Consider the following 18,705-nt stretch of genomic DNA (forward strand, 5'->3'; position numbering starts at 1 on the left):
TTCAATATGTCGTATATTGACAGTGGCTCATCGATGCCAATGAGATAATTACTCAGCTACATTTTCGAAAGAATGCAAAAGCATTGACATATATTTTCCCGTCCTATGATAGCCCGACGGGCAGGGCTGAGATAGATTTTGGTAGCCCGACTGGAAAAATCGCTAGCCCCGGGACGTCGGGCTAGCGATTTTGCGAGCCCTGTACACATTAAAAGTGAATCTCTGTCCAAAAAATGCACTCAGTTTACTTTTTACTCACTATGTGCATCATTCATTATTCTCCCACAGTAATCAAGGTTAGGATATGTATTTTTTTTTAAATTCCAATCCATTCTTCGTTTGCAGTAGTAGTCTTCAGCAGCATTTAAATAACCTTCATCAGATTTGATGGTTTTGTTACAGACTTAAAAAAAGTGTTTTGCTTTTCTGTCACAGATGTGGGGATTCAATTGTGTTAAAATGTACAAAACAGTGATGTCATGTTTTGTGATGAGGACCCAGGCACAGAGAGACTTGATGAATTTAAGAATCTTATGATTTAATAAAGAAATTTGCAGACGAGCAGAGATGGTAAAATTATGATGACTGATAACAGAGATGAAGACAACAGAGGACGAGGACAGGGAGGAACAGGGGTTTAAATGCACCAAGGAGACAGTCAGAGAGAACTTGGGACAACTGGAGACATTTAAGGATGCAGGGACTGACAGAGACAATGAAGAAGTCTCATCGTGACGAGTAAAGTTTATCTTGCCTGGCTGGGCAGCTCTCTGGGTGCTCAGCACCCCCAAAGCTCTGATCCTAGAATCGCCCCTGGTAATCAGACAGACTCAAATGCCACTACATCTTTACAGATTTATTTCACCAGTTTGCAAATAAAGAGTGTGTAGAGGGCACAAAGAACAGAGGAGTAAAAACATAGGTGAGCCAATTAATACCTCCTTTAATTCAGTTTTTATTTAATAGAACCATAAGCATGAAGAGTAAGAGTAATAAAGATGCACATGTTATAACTTAATATAGTAAGCTCTTCATAGTCTACTTCATTTTCTATTATGCTGGAAGTCAGAAACTCCCTGATCTGTGTGTTACCAGTATTAGTGAAGTGGCCTGCAAAACTACAGTTACAGTGCACAGGGCTACCTTAATGGTTCACACCAACTTTACAAGCAATTGTCACAAGGTAATAGTACAAAGATTATGAAGCAAATCACACAATCCTAATCAGTAACATCCTTTCTACAGCTAACTGTTGATCTGACACAGCTACACATTGTCATTGATAACAATGACTAGAAAAATTGCTCTACATCTAATTTTATTGTTGATGTGTCATATTACAGAAACACTTACATGGTTTAAGAACTACAATATACTACAGAAATACATGGGAGAGTATCACCTTGACTATCTGCCAAGACTACACAGTACTAACAAAGAAAAATGTAGCGCGACCATTAAAACACAGCATAACAGGAGGGTGGAGAAGATGGAAGAAAGATGAAAGGGAGACTTTGAAAAGTGTGTGAGAATATCACAGTCGTGCTGCGACTGCAATGCACAAGTACTTAAAAGATCAGCGCCCTGGAGCTGTGACTTCAACTCTGAATGGGTACATTTGAGGAAGTTAAATTACTGTGACATTTTTATTAAATGGGGAGTCTGGATTTTCCAATAATATGTGACTTTGATGATACAAAGTTATCTGTAAACCTAGCCAAAATCCACAAAGAAATATTTTATTAGTGGAAGATGATGTTTACCCATAACTTTACTCTACATGGTTCTACTCAATGGAACAAGATAACCGTTACCAGAAATAGAAAAACACTTGATATAGAAATAGTTTGATGAAAATGGTATTTTTATTAATCACCATGACATGACCATAACAATGGTAATTTTTTACAATTGGAAGCATTCCAAGAAAAATTTTACATACAATGTTCTTATTGTCATTACAAATTGTCAATCCCATTACAAATTGATCAAATACCACCAAAACACAGACATTTTTCCAATTTCAATTCAGTTTTATTTATATATGGTAAATCCATCCAGTCATCCACCCATTCATTCACACACTGGTGGAGGCAAGCTACAGTTGTAGCCACAGCTGCCCTGGGGCAGGCTGACAGAAGCGAGGCTGCCATATCGCACCATCGGCCCTTCTGGCCAACACCAGTAGGCAGTAGGGTAGGTGAAGCGTCTTGCCCAAGGACACAACGACCGAGACTGTCCGAGCCGGGGCTCGAACCGGCAACCTTCCGATTACAAGGCGAACTCCCAACTCTTGAGCCACGATCGCCCTGCTGCTGTTTTGATAGTTCCAAATCAAAACAGCAGTTGCCTCATGGTGCTTTATATTGTAAGGTAAAGATCCCACAACCCTACAGATAATAGAACAGAGAAAACCCTAAAAAGCTTGTTCATCAACCCCTTATAAGCAACTGCTTTGACAACAGTGGAAAGGAAAAAACTCCCTTTTAACAGGAAGACACCTCCAGCAGAACCAGGCTCACAGGGGGCAGCCATCTGCCCTGACCAGTTTGGAATAAGGGGAAGAAGACAGGAAAAGGACATGCTGTTGAAGAGAGCCAGAGATTTATAATAAATAATAACGAAATGTAGAGAGTTGTATAAACAAAATGAGAGGGGCAACTGAAGAAGAAACACTGTTTCTTCTACAGTTTTGACTGCATTTGCTCATGGGAATCTCCCAGCAGCCTAGACCTATTGCAGTGCAACTAAGGAAATATCCAGGATCACCTGATTGATCCAGTCCTAACAATACATTTATTTTAAAAAAAAAAAAAAAAAAAAAAAAATTTTGAGTCTAATCTTAAAAGTAGAGATAGTGTCTGTCTCCCAAATCCAAACTGGAAGCTGGTTCCACAGAAGAGGGGCCTGAAAACTGAAGGCTCTGCCTCCCATTCTACTTTTAAATACAGCAGGAACCACAAGTAAGCAGTCTGAGAGCAAAGTGCTCTAATGGGGTGATATGGTACTATAATGCCATTAAGATAGGATGGGACATGATTATTCAGGACCTTGTGTAAATTCAATTCTGGGTTCATTTTAAAATAATCAACAACTTCTTGATGCATTCTCAATCATCCAGGAAAGTAAATCTCCAAAAGTTGAATCTGTTCATCTGGACGTAGCGTTTTGTGGGAGAAACGTTTCGCCACTCATCCAAGTGACTTCTTCAGTCTCAGCTGACTGCAGGTTTCCCCAAACCTTATAAACAGTACATTTGCATAATGACTGAAACCAGCCCACTGAAGGAACAATGGGCTGTGAGGTCAGTTCCTTAATCATAATTATGCAAATTCCCATGACCATTGATCAACAATCACTGACCAAAACCCACTGATCAAAGAACACTGATCAATGGCCAGCTCCAAGCTCCAGCCGATCCAGGAGAGAAGGACAACCGCTGCCCAGGCGAAAACCTGTAGTGATCCCATATGTGTCAGGAGTATCGGAACAGTTGAGACGCATTTTTTCTAAACACCGTCCCTTCCTAAACAGCGTACACTATGTTACTCTGTGTCGGGGGACCCGATCCTTGGGGTGGACCAGTTTTTGGCGCAGCGTATTTTGGGGTTTAAAAGCCACAGAGACCCGGTGTTTAGAAAAAATGCGTCTCAACTGTTCCGATACTCCTGACACATATGGGATCACTACAGGTTTTCGCCTGGGCAGCGGTTGTCCTTCTCTCCTGGATCGGCTGGAGCTTGGAGCTGGCCATTGATCAGTGTTCTTTGATCAGTGGGTTTTGGTCAGTGATTGTTGATCAATGGTCATGGGAATTTGCATAATTATGATTAAGGAACTGACCTCACAGCCCATTGTTCCTTCAGTGGGCTGGTTTCAGTCATTATGCAAATGTACTGTTTATAAGGTTTGGGGAAACCTGCAGTCAGCTGAGACTGAAGAAGTCACTTGGATGAGGGGCGAAACGTTTCTCCCACAAAACGCTACGTCCAGATGAACAGATTCAACTTTTGGAGATAATCAACAACTGTTATTCAGCTGCTGAGAATCTAAAAGATTTGGTTTTGAAGTTTGTTTGTTTTTTAACTCTTAATGCAGTCCTTTCAGATTTTAACATAAGACTTAGGTGTTATAAAGATTTAAACAGTTGTAGATACATTACAGACTCTCAAAGCACTTTGTTTGAATAAAATGTTAGATTGAAAAACACAGCAGCAGAAGGTTTCACAGAAGTGTGATTAGTTCTTTTAATTTAATAACATGATCCAGAGTCCACATAATCAACAGATTCACCCTGGAGGCAGGGCCAAGGCGGTTCTCTGGGTCCAAAGGTTAGGAGAAGCTTCATGCTTTTTTTCTTTTTTTAATAAATCACACCTGTCCCGTACCAGATGTTCTATTGACCCACTGAGAAAGATTATTTTTGTGACATCAGGAGGACTGAAGTTCATCGCAGGGATCAAACAGGACTAATCTTCACCAGCAGCTCCCTCAGAGGGAAATCTTCAGACCTCCACTATCTGCTCGGCCAATAAGATGGACAAACCCAACATGTCATGAACAGTGTGTTCATCAAGAGTGAACAAATAACATGATTTTTCTGTTGTTGTTTTCTGGGTGGTGGTGAGGTCTGGATCTGAGGGCAGCTCCTGTAATCACAAGGAGATAAGAATCATTACAACCTGTAAAATGTGAAGTGTATCTCTCAAATCTGAAATATAGTGGACAGAATTCAATGGTAGTCACCAGCAGGAAAACAAGACACAAACACACATTATTAGCAGTGTTTGAGCTGCTGCCCGAGTACTGGACAACATATTAATGCTTCACATCACTTCTCTCTAGCGATATAAGATGTACAGAGTACTGAACATGTAACTTTGTGAACAACACCTAATTAAGAACAATTCAGCCTGTTTTCTGTGGGGGGTTTCTGTTTTGCTTCTTTTTTTTTTTTTCTTTTTTTTCTTTTTTTTAAAAAAAAAACAGGAATACTTGAAACAAACTCAGTTGAAAGAAAAAAAAAAATCTCTCTCACTCTCTCATATCTTTCTATCCCCCTTTCATTCCACTCTCAAACCTGTGGGCGGTCTTTATCCTTCAAGCTCAGGTCATCTACCAGAGGCCTGGGAGCTTGAGGGTCCTGCGGAGTATCTTTGCCGTTTCTAGGACTGCGCTCTTCTGGACAGAGATATTAGATGTTGTTCCAGGGATCTGCTGGAGCCACTTACCTAATTCCTGACGATTGCTGCATTTATGGCGTTATTTTTGTGCCACTATTATGAGCGCACGTAAAAGTAATTTGCAGGTGCAAGTGTTGCATTTTGAGGAGAAAATTATTTTGAGCGAAGAAAAGCTAAATTTGAGTGAACCAAAGTCATTGCTGCGTGCAAAAAAATGTATTTCAGTGTTTGCTATTATCCAGACACACACATGATAGCAGCCCCTCTCGCTCAGTTTTTGCATTTGCACTTGCTCGCAATGTGTTACTTGTGCACTCAACTCTTTCTGTACACAGTTATATTTGTGCCACAAAACCAGCCAATCACAGACTTAGATGCAAAAAAATCTGATTGGCTGTTTTGGTCTCCAACTAGCTCGAAATGACAAAATGCAATATCCCAGAATCCATTTCGTCCAAAACTCAAACGAGGCAGTGGCGGAGGAGCACAGAGTGGCGGAGTTTGAAATATTACTCTTTCTGGATCACAAAATAAACTTTTAAGATATTTTCAGGTGAGAATGGTGCTCGATTTATCAAGACATCACATATTTGCATAAGTGCTGTAACGTTTTCGGAGATGCCTGTTACCCACTAGCTGACCGCATAGCTGGACTGCCTGGCATTTGCCTGGTGGGCCGATGGTGATTTTTCATTTTTATGTTTGTTTGTTTTTGTAATGGTATAAACAATGAAAGGTGGTGGATTAGCCAATTGGTCATGATCAACTCTGGGCTGGACCAATTACAATACATCCGTATTGAGGGGCAAAGGAACGCGATTCGTCCCGTACTTCAGCTAGAATGAAAAAAGACACAAAGCTGGAGTTATTCTGTGTCTTTGCTGCACAATTGCCCATTCTTCTCTCCCCTTCCTCTCCTGTTGCTACTTCAATCATGAAACTGATCAATGATCAGCTGATCGGCTTTTCTGCCACAAGTCCCGTCTCTCTTGTTTGTTTATCGCCCACTTTGCGCCAGAAAGAGGAAACCAGCGGATGTCGCGCTAAACAACAGCAGCACGTTTAAGCTTGATCAGCGGTTGTTAGAATTTATTTAATATTACTTTCTAATATCAGCTGATGTTTGCTGGAGCCACAGCTGTAAAAGCTGTTGGTCATTATATCAGTTTGGATATGTGGTGAGAGGGAAACATGAAGGTGATATATAAAACACCCAGCACGCCCCTGCGGGCGGTTTATCCTTCAAGCTCGGGTCCTCTACCAGAGGCCTGGGAGCTTGAGGGTCCTGCGCAGTATCTTAGCTGTTCCCAGGACTGCGCTCTTCTGGACAGAGATCTCCGATGTTGTTCCCGGGATCTGCTGGAGCCACTCGCCTAGCTTGGGAGTCACCGCACCTAGTGCTCCGATTACCACGGGGACCACCGTTACCTTCACCCTCCACATCCTCTCGAGCTCTTCTCTGAGCCCTTGGTATTTCTCCAGCTTCTCGTGTTCCTTCTTCCTGATATTGCTGTCATTCGGAACCGCTACATCTATCACTACAGCCGTCTTCTTCTGTTTGTCTACCACCACTATGTCCGGTTGGTTAGCCACCACCATTTTGTCCGTCTGCATCTGGAAGTCCCACAGGATCTTAGCTCGGTCATTCTCCATCACCCTTGGGGCATCTCCCATTTTGACCTCGGGACTTCCAGGTTATACTCGGCACAGATGTTCCTGTACACTATGCCGGCCACTTGGTTATGGCGTTCCATGTATGCCTTGCCTGCTAGCATCTTGCACCCTGCTGTTATGTGCTGGATTGTCTCTGGGGCATCTTTACACAGCCTGCACCTGGGGTCTTGCCTGGTGTGATAGACCCCAGCCTCTATGGATCTTGTACTCAGAGCTTGTTCTTGTGCTGCCATGATTAGTGCCTCTGTGCTGTCTTTCAGTCCAGCTTTGTCCAGCCACTGGTAGGATTTCTGGATATCAGCCACCTCCTCTATCTGCCGGTGGTACATACCGTGCAGGGGCCTGTCCTTCCATGATGGTTCCTCGCCTTCCTCCTCTTTCTTGGGTTTCTGCTGCCTGAGGTATTCACTGAGCACGCTGTCAGTTGGGGCCGTCTTCGTGATGTATTCGTGGATGTTTCTTAGCGTAGTGGTTCAACTACACGCCTTTGGAGCAGAAGATCGCAAGTTCGATTCCTGCCTGGGGCGTCTGTATCCAGTAAGGGTCCTAAGGCTAGACCCCCTATGCTAAGTGAGCCTACCGCAGACATGAGCGAGACAGATAAATATGAAGGCATGCCGGCTCGGACGTCGCCCGGATCAACAAGGTCCGCGTCAGGTGTTGAGGAACCAGGGCACCCTGACGACAAGTGGGCTACTGGAACAAGAAGGCATCGGTGGGCAAGAGATGAAAACAGGGCGTTGTTGGAATGCTACTACGCAAGTAACCCTGGCGGAAGGGGTTACATGAATAGGATGAGGGACCTATGGATATATATATATATATATATATATATATAAACAAGACAGTGTCACTATCACAACAGCGTTTGTTTTAGTTCAAAGGCTTTATGGTTTTTCCTATAATACCTGGTGGTGTAGTCGGCCATTTTTTGTCAGTTCAGCCTTATATATTATGTTTATCCCGAGTGACCACCCAGTCAGCTGGTGGGTAACATGCATCTCCAAAAACGTTAGAGCACTTATGCAAATATGTGATGTCTTGATAAATCGAGCAGATATTTGAAGTTTACACAGCACCATTCTCGCATGAAAAAAGTTTATTTTGTGATCCAGAAAGAGTAATATTTCAAACTCCGCCACTGCCTCGTTTGAGTTTTGGACGAAATGGATTCTGGGATATTGCATTTCGTCATTTCGAGTTGGTTGGAGACCAAAACAGCCAATCAGATTTTTTCGCATCTAAGTCTGTGATTGGCTGGTTTTGTGGCACAAATATAACGGTGTACAGAAAGAGTTGAGCGCGCACGGGCTGAAATGTTGAGAGCGCAAGCAACACATTGCAAGCAAGCGCAAATGCAAAAACTGAGCGAGAGGGGCTACTATTGTGTGCGTGTGTGTGTGTGTGTGTGTGTGTATGGATAATAGCAAACACTGAAATACATTTTTTGCACGCAGCAATGACTTTGGTTCACTCAAATTTAACTTTTCTTCGCTCAAAATAAATTTCTCCTCAAAATGCAACACTTGCACCTGCAAATTACTTTTACGTGCACTCAGAATAGTGGCACAAAAATAACGCCATATGCATTCCCTAGTCAGTATCAGTAATGATCTCACTGAGGGGGTTCAGGCCTATGCAGAACAGAAGTGGAGACAGCATCTCCTTGGTAGTAGAGCTGGGCGATAAAACGATAACGATATGTATTGCGAAATAACTTTTTCTCGATAGAAAAATTAAACTATTGCGATAGGCCTCATCTCTCTTGTCCTCTTAAAAAACAAAACAAAACAAAAAAAAACAGAACAGCCAATCCAAATTAAGTAGCGCAGAGCCAAACCAATCACAGCCGCAGCGTCACGTCACGTGACTTGTTACGTACAGCACAAGCGCCAAGGCGCACATGTGTATTTGTTTTTGCAGCCGGGCTGCCCGGGTAATGAAGGAAATTAGTTTGCCGACTAGAGAAAAATCAACCGAGAGCGTGGCGAAGGTTACCGAAGAAAAAACAGATGATGGTTCCAATGCCGGAGAGCTTGTCGAACGGAAGGGCCATAGAAGTTCCATAGTGTGAAGGTATTTCGGCTATTTCAAGTCTGACAAAAAACAGAGTAGCGCGCACTGTAAATTGTGCCGAAAGCAAGTCTGGAAATACAATAAACTGGTGCATGCTCAATCTCTGACTGAAAGCGCTAATTTGTCATTCGGCTTTTGTCAGACTAAAGTAACTGTTAAGAAAACTGTTTGAAAAGCTAAGCTATACAACAAGGAGAGATTGAGAATTTCCTTTTAGTTCTCAGTTTATTTGATATTGACAAAAGTTAGTCAATTTTGTCTGTTCTTCTGTAAAACAAACTAAGATTTATTTTTAGAATTAAAATTTTGTTTCTAAGTGGAATTGACAATTTAGTAGTCTGTTTTGTTTGTTCTATTTTGAAACTTAAATGCTTTAGCGGCTGCCTTTTGTGTAGTTTGCAATATTTGCCTTTATTTATCTGAAACTGAAGTCTTATGTTCCTTAAGTACATCTACCCTGTTGAACTTATTATGGGAAATAAATATTTAAATCAAAACAAGCTGCAGATTATTTCACATTTTACTCTTGAGCAACGGCACATTTAAATCTTACAAATATAGTTATTTGGCCTATATTGTGATATATATCGTTATCGCCAGAAATGAAAAAAAACATATCGTGATATGAAAAAAATCTTATATCGCCCAGCTCTACTTGGTAGATCCCGCACTTGATGGTGACTTGTGCTAGGGGCTTGAAGTTGGCCTCTAGCGTTGTTTGCCACATCTGCATTGGGTTCCTGATGAAGGCTCTTAGGGTCCTGTTGATCTTGTACAATTCTAGGCATGCCAGGATCCATTTTTGTGGTGCATCGAGTCATAGGCCTTCTTATAATCAATCCAGGCAGTGCACAGGTTGGTGAGCCTGGTCTTGGAGTCTAGCACAACTGTTCTTTGCCTCACCTGCTCAAGTTACCCAGCTGTAAATGCCACCCTCCTGTCTCTTCTCCAGCCAATTAAAATAATGACCCATGAAACATATGAATTTGAAGTCACTCAACCAATGTTTCCTGTAGAAAACATAACAAAACACCAGCTACTGTCTACCAGTAGCTGGTGTTTTGCTCCTCTGGTATTCCTACCAATTCCTTTCTGTGCCCCGCTCATGTTTTGACCCATGTGTCTGTCCATTGTGGCTGAAGAGTTGGGGGTTCGCCTTGTAATCGGAAGGTTGCCGGTTCGAGCCCCGGCTTGGACAGTCTCGGTTGTTGTGTCCTTGGGCAAGACACTTACCCGTTGCCTACTGGTGGTGGTCAGAGGGCCCGGTGGTGCCAGTGTTTGGCAGCCTCGCCTCTGTCAGTGCGCCCCAGGGTGGCTGTGGCTACAATGTAGCTTAGCATCACCAGTGTGTGAATGTGTGTGTGAATGGGTGGATGACTGAATGTGCAAAGCGCTTTGGGGTCCTTAGGGACTAGTAAAACGCTATACAAATACAGGCCATTTACCATCTTAGCTGCCATGGTGCCTGACAGAAGCCTCCAGGTGGTACTGACGCACGTTATTAGCCAATGGTTGGATTGGACCGATCCTTTGGTTCATTTGTGCAGTTAGACGCTCATGACAACCTACTGGCTTCTTCAGCTAGTGGGTGTGTGAACCATGTTGGGGTTTGGCGGCAGTCCAACTCTTCATACTGGAGACCCTTTTCTTAAATTTCTGCCACTGTGATGGTTACTGGACCCTGTTCAGGGATAGTGCAGTGGTCTGCTTTTAGATTTACAAGCCACTGAGCATCGCCGTTATGTGTTGCGTCCTTCTCTCATATGCTCTTCCATTATTAGTCAGTCTCCAGCCTTGGTGGTGCTGTTCTCATATTGTTCCCCTGCCACTGAGAGTACACCTTGGATGGTTCTGTGGGGAACAGCTAGTTTATTCTCCTGCCTTCTATTTCTCAGCTGCGCGGTATGTAACAGCGGCACATAGAGGAAGTGGCTGACTTCCAAATGCCGTAGCATTTGGGTGGTACCTCGTCAATCTGTAGCTGTGAGAGCAGTTCCTTCTTCCGAATGTTGGAACACTGAGCTACTAGTTTCCCCATCAATCTGGATGCTGGGTATGGAAGATTCCATAGGTCCCTCATCCTATTCATGTAACCCTTTCCGCTGGGGTTACTTGTGTAGCAGCTTCCAACTATTTTTGTCTCTTGCCCACTTATTTTGTCTTGTTCCACTCTCATCTGTGTGTCCTGGTTCCTCAACACCTGACGCAGACCTTGTTAATCCAGGTGACGTTATGTGTCTTGCTCATGTCCGAGGTAGCCTTGGTTAACATGTACACACACATACAAACATTAGGCAGACACATAAAATCATAAAGTCAAAACCCTACCTGAACAGGGTCCAGTAACAATCACAGACATCCAAAAAAGGGTCTCCAGTATGAAGAGTTAGACAGCACCAGGCCCTAACATGATTCACTCTTACTAGCTGAAGAAACTGACTGCACTCCATGAGAATCTAACAGTGGGAAGGGATAGCTCAGTAGGTAGAGTGGTGGCCCCATGATCGGAAGGTCGGGGGTTCAATTCCCCTGAACAGCTACCCTGAGGTACCCCTGAGCAAGGTACCGTCCCTACTGCTCCCCGGGCGCCCAAAGGCTGACCACTGCTTCACTGAGTGAATGGGTTAAATGCAGAGAGGAATTTCCCCACGGGGATCAATAAAGTACTTTCTTTCAAATGAAGCAGCTGCTAGTCGATGAGAGACACGTACAATGGCTAAAGGCCGGACAGTCCTGTTCCCCAAGAATCCTTAGAAGGGTCCAGTTCCATCCAACTACGGGCCAATACCCTGCCTCAGTACCCCATGGAAGCTCCTTTCAGGCATCACAGTAGCTAAAATGAATAGGCATATGGTTTAACACGTGAGAGGGGGCACATAAAGGAATTGGCAAAGCTACTGGCAGACAGAACAGTTGTGCTAGACTCCAAGACCAGGCTCACCAACCTGTGCACTGCCTGGATTGATTATGAGAAGGCCTATGACTCGATTCACCACAAATGGATCCTGGCATGCCTAGAACTGTACAAGATCAACAGGACCCTAAGAGCCTTCATCAGGAACCCAATGCAGATGTGGCAAACAATGCTAGAGGCCAACTTCAAGCCCCTAGCACAAGTCACCATCAAGTGCGGGATCTACCAAGGAGATGCTCCGTCTCCACTGCTGTTCTGCATAGGCCTGAACCCCCTCAGTGAGATCATTACGGATACTGACTAGGGAATGCAGCAATCGTCAGGAATTAGGTGAGTGGCTCCAGCAGATCCCAGGAACAAGATCCAATATCTCTGTCCAGAAGAGCGCAGTCCTAGAAACGGCAAAGATACTCCGCAGGACCCTCAAGCTCCCAGGCCTCTGGTAGACTACAGAATGCAGCAATAGCAATGCAGAGATAGAAGCCACTGTCATCAAGACATGGAAGCTCCTTACCATGAATGTAGGGTTTCATCCCAAATCTAGCACCCTGAGACTACGCCTAAGCGGAAGGAAGGAGGCCGGGGACTAGTGAGTGTCAGTACCACAGTCCAGGATGAGACATCGAATATCCACAAGTACACCAGAAAGATGGCCACCACCAATGTGCTCAGTGAATACCTCAGGCAGCAGAAACCTAAGAAATGGGAGCAAGAGGAGGAACTATCATGGAAGCACAGGTCCCTGCACGGTATGTACCACCAGCAGATGGAGGAAGTGGCTGACTTCCCGTAGCTGGACATAGCTAGACTGAAAGATAGCACAGAGGTATTAATCGTGGCAGAACAGGAACATGCTCTATGCACAAGATCTATAGACGCTGGGGCCTCTATCACAACAGGCAAGACCCCAGGTACAAGGCTCTGTATAGATACCCCTGCTTTCCTATTATAATCCTGTTTCTTTTATTTTGTGAACATCAGCTATGTAAGAAACAAACAGAAATCATAAACTGGGACTGATTTTACAGGCTGTATTGTGAGATCATTTTCGATCTTCGGTAATTCCTCTACTGTTAAAACTGAATTAAATCCATCATTAATGAGGGTTTAAAGTGCATTTTTTTTAATTAACTTGGTGTAACTGTCATTACAGATGTAAAAGAGACACAAAAATGCTGCCATTTGCACAAACTTGATAATCAGCTCTCCAACAGAACTGAAGGAGATTCTAACTTGTTGCTCTTACAGAATAATACTCATAAAAAGTACAGTTACTGTAATGTTAGTTAGTGACTGAGCAGCCAGAGTGGTATTTCTCCATTGCTCTTATAAACAGTTGTAGTGCTTGATCTTCAGCTGCAGGTCTGGACATCTTTCCATTGAGTACAGCAGCAGAGCTCTCACTGTACAGCACTGACTTTAATGTACATTCAAGCTCAGAGTGACTTGTTTAGTCAAGGTATATTCATTCACATGCACGGATTAGCTACCAAACATGGCTTTCCCCAACAGATGACTGCTCAACTAAGCTAGCTATCTCAGGATGTTAATTTCTGATTAGCTTACAAACACACATTTAACTTACCGAAAAAGTGCAGTTAGGCCTCTGGTCCTTCTGTCGGTTAATCCAGTTTACTGCAGAACACCTCATGCTGTCAGTTTTAAACAGTCATGGTTTTGGAAAGTAAATGCTGGCCCTCCTCTCAGCGTCCTGGCTCTATCTGCCATTCCCGATTAGATATAGGCAAGTTTCTTTGTAACAACAGTTGCCAGTCAAAGCTGTCATGACGACGTTGACCCCAATTTGATAGCATTAAGTTATTAACTAGAATCCAACTTGTGAGAAAGGAGACCCCTTGAACAATGAGAATTACTAATAATGGCATAAAGCATCTTTGGGAAAAATCTATCCCATCTGCTAACATGGAGGAGGCAGGATTTATGACCTATACTGGAGCCAGACACCAGGGGACAAGCTGTTAGGTCGTCCATGTTTTCTACAGGAAACATTGGTTGAGTGACTTCAAATTCATATGTTTCATGGGTCATTATTTTAATTGGCTGGAGAAGAGACAGGAGGGTGGCATTTACAGCTGGGTAACTTGAGCAGGTGAGGCAAATATGCACTGTAGCCTGGAACAAGAGGTATGCCTACAGGAAGCAAAGATTAAAGGAGTGAATAAATAATCGTTGACTAATAAAAATTAACTGACAGATTAGCCACAGACTGACTACCAAAATAATCTTTACGTGCAGCCCTACACTACTTCGAGCATTAGGCTAGAATATTAGAGTATTTAGAGAATAAAATAATTCATTGCCTTTTATTTATGGGAAGATGCTGACAGTTCTAAACAAATGCAACACCATTATTGGCATTTTCAAATAAATGGATTAAACTAAGCACTCTTTACAGTGTGAATATGTTCTATATAGCATGGCTGTAGTCTTGAAGGTTGAGTCTCCTCGCAGGAATCAAACTGGCAGTCAGAAGTGACACACTGCTGGATGGGGAAAAACCCTCTCTAATTCTAGAAGCCTCAGCTTTCCTCTTGATTACAGTCCTCTAAGAGGAATTATTGCTATTACGGGCCTGCAGGCCTGACCTGAAGTGTATAGTAAATAAAACCACTATTTACAAAAGTCAGTTTTAACCTTTGGATGAGTAAAGCTCCTTGTATGGCAGCAGTGATGCTTCACTGACCTACAGATCCACTTAGATTGAATAGAGACATGTAACCAGGACAGATTTAACTCTTTGGGTGACCTGGTCCCCATTCAATTTGTCATAGAAGCAGTGAGGAATTATATCAGCCAAATATGAATTTCTAACTAATGTTGCTTATGCTGATATGAACAAGACAGTTCATGCTTTAACGTTCTACCTACGAGGGCCAGCAAATCAGAATAAAGTTAACTGAAAGGGAGGAAGACATATAGAAACACTTTGTTTCAGATATTTGATAAACTCAGAGGTGTCACTGAGGTATAGCATTAGACGAATGAAGATCATCTGAACTGTGAATAATGCAAAGCTATTAATGTATCCAAGCATGAACATACTGTACTCCTCTGGATGAAGATTTCAAAGAGATCCATCTATTAATATCTATCATCCATCTCTCTCATATTGTATTTATAATCTTAAACTTCAGTTATGTTTTACTAATTTTTATAAAAAGAGACCGGTAAGGCTGTCATGTTATAGTTAAGACAGGGCATATCCTACTGGAAGCAGGCTCTGGTGTACACACAGGACACGCTGGAGAGAATTCATCTATTGGCTGGCTTGGAACACCTTGAATGGAGGAGGTGGCAAAAGGGAGGTCTAGGCTTGGCTGCTGCTGTCCCATCACCAGACTTCAGATAAGTGGAAGAACATGGCAAATGATTTATTGTTTGGTTATTTTAGATTTCAACTTTTATTGAAGTGATTGTCATGAATTTTCGAACAGCATCCATCATTCATAATGCACCATAATGCACCACAGTTTTATTTATTTTTTTAGATGTTAATCTGTCATATTTTATTAATACATGAAAATCTTTTGTAGCAACATGTTTTCATATCATATTTAATTGAAGTGTTTTGAAGTGTTAATTTGAAGTTCAACTGAAGTGTTTTTCTTTTTTGTTGTCTGTCTGGAGTATAACTTATAATGTTGCACAATGCAAGGTGCCACACAGTTAAGCAACTTCATTCAATATTGAAGAATGGGATTAATGGTTTAAAATACCTTTGTGGTTAGTGCTTCTTAAATTTAGACTTAATAATAACAATAATTCAATGTTCAACCTAACAGCCCCAGATCAGCACCTCTGAGTTTTACTGCCCCACATACACTTATATTTACTTTTAGCTTTTATCCTCACATTTTAAAATATTAACTGTTTTATCAACGTTTTATTTATTTAAATTTCAATCTAAAAAAATAACGCTATGAAACCCTGAAAATAAATAGTCTACATGCCATGCCCCCTTTAGATTCACCCTTTGAGCAAGTTGCCCAATTTAAACATATCAGACAAAGATAAAACTTTATCTGCATATTTTAATATAACCTCTGTAGCCTTGCTGTAGATTTTTGCTGTGTAAAACAGTGTGTGGCTTCTCTGATCCTGCTGTCTTTCACCTAGCCTGTTGCAGAAACAGTTAACTTCTTTCTTGCATTGGTTCTTCAATACTTTAATAATAATTATGCATATTTTCTAGTGTACCACTTCATTTTCAGTTTAAAACGCCTAACTTCCTCAAAGGAAAGCTCTCCTCACACAGCCAACACTGACACTAAATAACCTTTAGCTTACTGACGCTTCTGAAAATCTGGTTTTGTATTAAAAAATGGTTCTGAAATACACGTAAGCTTGCCATCCATTCGTGGACTCTTCATAGTGTGGAAAAGCCTGGTTTCTCCACAAATATTGTATATGACATTTCACCAGTGTCTGTCCTTTGCTATTAAAAACACATTAGAAACTATATTCAGTCAGAATTCTTCTAATGTGTCTTAAAGTGCTTCTATGAAGAAGCCCAGGGCTTATCGGAGAATTACAAAACCAATAACCACGCCCTAAGAATTCCCATTAGGATCTGGCTAATCAGTACAGGTCTATAAGCATCAGTGCTGCTGCAATATTCAGTCTGAACTTGAATCTGTTGAGATAATAAATATACCAGCACAAATACATACAAATCACATGACAGCTTTAACAGCAAACAGTTCCAGCTTCTTCTTCAATCACATAGGAAACTCTGTGCTTAAGAACAGGGTAAAGAACAGTGAAGGCTTTTTGATATTACAGTCCACCAACACTCCCCAAACAGACTACGGAGTTAGTAAACTTTAAAAATCCAAGATTTCCTAAACAGCCAGCTCAGGGAAACCAACATAGCTGTCCTGGCATCCTTGAGAACCTTGTAAGCAGATTATTGTGAACTACTCTAACCTGATACTAGGTGTCTTTCACGAGAACCACGATAGCATTGCTTATGCGTTTTCTTTTTTCAGTGACAGGCTAACAACTACTGGCAAGTAATTCTTTGAAGCGCCACAGCTAAATAGTAAAGCATTCCAGGATTAAGGTAAACTGACCTCACTGCTTATTCCTTCTGACCTCTGTCCGTTAAATCGTTGACTTACATTTGAGACCAAGGGTACAGTCAGAGCTCTTGCGAAAACAATATAAGTTTCGTTGATACTATCGAATTAAAAAGTTGAATTTTTTAATTCAGATCTTCATTTACACATGTTAATTTCACGAATTTTCTCAATAAGAGAGGAAAGCCATTTCAACTGACAATTTTAACTTGAGTTGGAATTCGAGGTTAATTTGTAGTGTGTGTATCCTAAGGCCTAAGGCATAAAGCTATATTACAGTTGTAACGGTGTCCGCTGTTAAAGCGCCCCGTTATCCAGTGCGTCGTACATTAGCCTAGCTAAAATTACACAGCAAGTTAAGTTAGCTTGTTGCTAGATAATAGACGAATACGGGCGTCTATTTACTGTACATTGACAGATCGGTTTAGCGGCTGTTATAACGTTATGTTCTACAAGAATGAACAATAAGCTCAAGGGGTAAGCAGTAGCAGGAACAACAAACACATTCAGCTGCAGGTGAGGACAGCTGGGTGGCTTCACACCGGCTTTATTATAACAACACACTGCACAGCGAGAATGAGTCGTCCCCGGCTCAAAGAGCCCACGCTCAGTGTCATTATCAAAACAATACTATCTTTTCAGTGATATTTTATCGGTCGAACACAGCGGGAAGCTCAAATTCGCAATAATATGCGAAACAACGGCTGAGGCGAATATTTGGCGAAGTGGAGCGCTGCATTGTCATTTCATAACCTTTGTTATCTATCAAACGCACACAAACACACTGCGGTTAAAACCACACAAAAGCTCTTCTTACTGGAATCTTTCAAGTCTTACAGCATTAATTACCTTCTTTAAAGATGCTGCTTTTATGACTCCGCTGTTTCAACCTGGTCTTCTCAGCCGCCATCTTTCTTAACCTGCAAATATCGGCAGAGCGCTCTGACGTCACCGAGCTCAGGGAGGCAGTGATGTCCGTGAGGTCCTAAAATACACAACAAGCCTGTTCATCGTGTAAGTTGGCTTCTGTTCTGGTAGCCTTCACTTTCCATGGTTTTATGGCAATATCTCTAGGTAAATTCCAAAGCTAAGAATTAGACCTTCTTTGAGAAGGGAAGTGGGCTCAACAGTACCTCAAATTTCGGTTTCTTTAAGTGGTCAAAAAAGTGGATCCAAAAGTGATCAAGCAACACTGAATGTCATTGTTAGAAACGTAATAGCAAAAATTAACTTGTTTAGATCCTGATTTTTTTAACAGCTAACTTCAATTTTTAAGACCCTTTTAATGACAGTCGGGCGTTGTTTCTTCTTGGTTAGCTGTTTAATTAAAAATGTCCAAACTTTTTATAGGTTTTGAATTGTAATGCAGTGCTTTTCTGTTTTGCGCTTACTATCAACCCTGTTTCTGAGTCTATGCTCCTACAACATTCATTGAGGCCATTTTCTTTTTAAAGTGTTGTATGCTTCGTATCTTGTCTTTTTAATGTAAGCAAGCCCCTAAAAATAATCAGTGGTCACCAGTGTTGGGTAAGTTACTTTAAATTAGTAACTTAGTTACATTACTAGTTACTTCTCTAAAAAAGTAACTCAGTTACTTCAAGTTACTCGTTACTTTCAAACTAACTAGTTACTAGGGAAAGTAACTTTGGTTTTACTCAGAATTCTCTTCTTAATGTGTTGCTTCCGTAACTGGATACCCAGCAAGATTGCCAGTCTTCTAGCTTGCTTACTTGCCACAAGTGCACTGTGCCACCTACCA

The 18,705-nt window shown here is 41.9% G+C and overlaps 1 protein-coding gene across 2 annotated transcripts in view; it reads right to left on the minus strand.

Annotated features, from left to right (window-relative positions):
* Positions 1-17,914, minus strand: part of LOC116323730 (atlastin-2-like) — a 49,355-nt gene extending 31,441 nt beyond the window's left edge. For both annotated transcript variants that reach the window (XM_039613772.1, XM_031744140.2), the window contains exon 1: positions 17,796-17,914. In XM_039613772.1, coding sequence (XP_039469706.1) covers positions 17,796-17,856 — 61 coding nt within the window. In that variant the 5' untranslated portion in view covers positions 17,857-17,914. The remainder of the gene's footprint in view (positions 1-17,795) is intronic.
* Positions 17,915-18,705: the final 791 nt, after the last annotated feature.

This window comes from Oreochromis aureus, linkage group 6 (genome assembly GCF_013358895.1).
Source record: "Oreochromis aureus strain Israel breed Guangdong linkage group 6, ZZ_aureus, whole genome shotgun sequence".
NCBI lineage: Eukaryota > Metazoa > Chordata > Actinopteri > Cichliformes > Cichlidae > Oreochromis > Oreochromis aureus.